The 4,103-nt window shown below is 29.5% G+C and overlaps 1 protein-coding gene across 1 annotated transcript; it reads left to right on the top strand.

The window, feature by feature from the left end:
- Window positions 1-1,403: 1,403 nt before the first annotated feature.
- LOC142320048 (sodium-dependent nutrient amino acid transporter 1-like) lies at window positions 1,404-3,014 on the top strand. The gene has a single exon (XM_075357726.1). It carries the CDS (start codon window positions 1,404-1,406, stop codon window positions 3,012-3,014), a length of 1,611 nt encoding a protein of 536 aa, XP_075213841.1.
- Window positions 3,015-4,103: the final 1,089 nt, after the last annotated feature.

The raw sequence follows: 4,103 nt of genomic DNA, 5'->3' as shown, positions 1-4,103 counted from the left end.
TAAATATACTGACAATATTCGGACTTCATTGTCAGTATATTTATACTGACAATGAAGTCAACATGCAAATTTTATAAACACCACATAATCTCAACACAGCTAAACAATATGAAAAAAAATACACATAAAAAAAAGCTTCAAGCAAAATCAAGAAACTTATGCTTAGTTATGTGTGTCTGACCGTCTGACAGTAGCTTATATACTGAGAAACAGTCAAAAACATTTAAATTATGATTTATTTCCCGAATTCAGAAAGCTAAGGCGGGTGTATTTATACGACTGTACGTAAAAAAACTAGTAATCTCGCGGAAAGTCGAAATAACCTGCACTGTTTAATTTTATTTCCCCATAAAGTAATGAAATCCCTTTCTTTAATTATAACTGTTTTTAAGGTGTCAAAAATCAGTTATAGCCAATTCTGACCGAAAGAATCCCGCCACTATAAAAAATGTGACTTTCTTTTTTTCAAATGAATGTTTCGAATTGTTTTATTGTTGAACTTTTTTAATATGTTTTTTTTTTTTTTTTTAGTAAATATTTATTTTTCGTTCTTATTAGACACGTTGGGCGATTTTTTTCTCTGTAATATCTTTTCAAAAATGTGGGGTTTTCGTTATTAAATTTTTGTTAATGTTAATCCTTTAATGAAAAATGAAATTGTTTTGTGGATGTGTTCAATAAAAAGAAAAAAATACATAATCAACATGACTAGTGATACAGCGTGTGGAAATTTATTTGTTGAAATATTTCTTATTAACACTAGAATTCTAACCTAGTATCTTGGTTATCAGATGTACGATCCGAATCAAAGCGTACAAATACAGTCGTTCAATTGAGTAAATCATATGTCCATTTTTTGGCATACTAGTAAATTATAGTAATGATTTTGTTAAAATTATTCCTTATCGACAAATTTGCTTTTCTTGGCAATTAATCTGAATAATTAATAATTTTTTTAGTAGTTTATTACTGCGATGAATAATTCCGATAAAATATAAAATCAGAATTAATTTTATTACACGCAATTTCATTTTCGTATTTTATAATGTGCTCTCTTAGCGTGTTGCAATTTGCCAGTTCCAAATAAAATGTCTTCGAAGAGAATATTGCACTCGGAACAGTTTTCGTCAGATTCGTTCCTTTGGGGAGATGGTCAACGACATAGATTTTACAGAAACATCAATGCTGTAACTACACTGATTGTTGCACTGTTTAGATTTGAATTTATTGGAGGCCTGATTACTTTCTCCGGTGGTAAAATCAACGTTATTCATTATTTTGTCATATCATCTTTTTTTTTTCTACCTGTGCTATATATGTTTCTGTTTATTGGACATTACTCGAAACTGGGATGTATTGTTATCGGGCGAATAGTGCCAGTAACACATGGTGTCGGCTTCACAATGATTGCAATTGGTCTTTTACAAACAGTGTATGAGATCGCAGTAGCAAGCGATACTCTAAATTATTTACGAGAATCGTTTTCTTCATCTCTTCCATGGATGATCTGTAAACCAGAGTGGGGAAAGCAGCCATGCTTCGGAGAAAAGGATATGCATCATATTTGTGGATCAAATAAACATACTGATTTTAAAGGAACATGGGACTTATCTGCATGGAAATACAGAGTTCTAGATTTAAGAGTTGCTAATGTACATACAAACAACAAAAAAGAGACTGACTCGAAGGATCATTTCTCAAAGAATATTCTACCACGTAGAGTTTTATCTTTGTTTTTTACTTGTGTTATAGTGCTTATAATATCAGATCTTAACTTTTCACCGAACAACAAAACATCAGAATTTGTATACATATTTTTACTCATTTTTATGTTTATACTCACATTTGTAATAGTTATTCACTTAAATAATTCAGCCTTAATGTTTAATTTGTTTATGATAAAAACCGAATCATTATTCAACTATGATAGCTGGGTTGACACTGTGTTATATTTTGTTAAGGCTATTAGCATATCAGATCCGTGTACAGTTCTAATTGGATCTTACTTTCCACGAGCTTCTATGACCGATTTACAAGCTTTTGTTACTTGGATGGGATTAATGACATTGTATACTCTTGGTGAATTAATGACTGCTGCTGTTCATGATGTCCTTGTAGAACAGCTGTGCCTGAAGCCAGATGCTTTAGATAGCCTTGGATTTGAAGATATTACTAGTGTTCTTTATCCTCAGTTTCTTGGATCTATTACTTTCTCCCCTCAAACCTTTTGCTTCATTTATTTTATGCTAATGTTTACATCCAGCATGATGAGAATTAAATTACAGCTAGCTGCCATTTATAACTCGATGGCAGATGGAAAGCCAATAATACGCTTGTATCGCTTTTATATAAGAATATTCAGTTGCTGTTTATTGTTCATACTTGCATTTCCATTTTGCGTAGTGAATGTATACAAAGAAGCTCTTCTATTTTTGAGATTTTTACAAGACTGCTTAGGTATTACGGTTTTAGGAATAACAACTGTAGGAATTCTTTATATATATGGAACACAGACTCTTTGTGATGATCATCATTTCATATACGGTAGTCAACCCGCCATATTTTTTAAGATAACACTCCTGGTTACTCCAGCAGTTTTTTTCACAGTAGGAGCATTCTTGTTTCTGAGGATGAGCAATTTGTATGAAACTCATCCACATATAGCTTATTATTTGTACGCTGCATTTCCTATATGTCTATGCCTACATTTTGTCGGATTGTTATACATAACAACATATTATCTGAAACGTCAAAACATGGCTCATCTTCTAAAATGTGAAGATACGTGGGGTGATCCTAATTCAAACATGCGTAAAGAGCGAATTATCTACCATCCTCGTAAGGAGACAAACTATTTTCGCAGAATCGATGCTTGTAAACATGAATGCCTAAGATATAGCAGATTAAATCCGACTATATATAAGGACGAAAAAGTACTACAAAGTGAGGGTTTCAGACTTTTAAAACCAGAAGAAAAATTATTCAGTAATAAAGAAGCAGGAGTGATTGATTAAAGAAACGTGATTTCTTTTTTTTGAACGCAAAATAGAGCATGGAAAAAATATTTTTTGGTAGGTATTGTTGTTATGCAATTTATTCGTACATATTTATTGTAACTGTTAAATCACATTTTAATAAAGATCTTGTACTTATTCAAAATTATTGATTTTCACAGATCAATTATTGATTTTCATCGAGGTTAATTCTTCAAAACATTTTATCTCTACTGTTATTTATAAATATCTTTTTTTTACGGTGATATAGAAGTTAAAAATTTTCTGAATTCTATAGAAAGTTGTTTTGGTCTTTAGTACAGGGTAGGTTTTGTATCCTGGATGTCATGTATTTATTTTGTACAATCACAACAGTTACTGCTCTAGTTGAAATTTAGCTGAGCATATTTCATAGACTTTTAAATTTATGCATAATTTTATAGAGTTAAAAATATTTATGTGAATACTGAATTAAAACCATCCTATTTTGATGCAACTTAAGATTTTTTATGAACTATAAAATCCTGTTTTTTTTTTCAAACGTCTGTCGTAATAATTTTATTTTATGTATTTATAAATTAGCTTTTTTAAACTTTTAAAACTTTAATACAAGATAAAACTGAAGATATATATATATAGATTATCACTGGAGTGTGCAATTAGTTGTTATTTTTTGTCATTCACTGCATGATGCTGATTGCCATATAATGGTAGATGTTCAATTTCCTATTAAGGAACAATTATGTTATTATATTTTTGGAAGAAATAATTTGTGGTTTGAGTTGAGCTCTTAAAATGTATTATTTTATTGTGTAGTATGTTTATAAATTTTTATATAATTCTACAATGAAGAGTTCATGTGTCTTTTATTGTTGATATAAAGAATTTCTTTATTATTGTGTATTTAAGTTCAGTAGTTGAGATTTTATTATTTTTATATATTTTTTGTTTTTTTGATTAAACAGTTTAGTTTACATAATCTAGTTAAATTGTTACTATTTGTTACATTTTAATTCTCCTATTAAATTCTAACATATATATTAAAATAAATATAAAATGCATTTTTTAAAAGAAAAGTGCTAATTTGTTAGACTGCAAAATATGTACCAA

The sequence above is a fragment of the Lycorma delicatula genome, chromosome 2 (genome assembly GCF_047948215.1).
Source record: "Lycorma delicatula isolate Av1 chromosome 2, ASM4794821v1, whole genome shotgun sequence".
Classification (NCBI taxonomy): domain Eukaryota; kingdom Metazoa; phylum Arthropoda; class Insecta; order Hemiptera; family Fulgoridae; genus Lycorma; species Lycorma delicatula.
The sequence above is the reverse complement of the archived record's forward strand: the minus strand, read 5'-3'. Positions and strand labels throughout refer to the sequence as shown.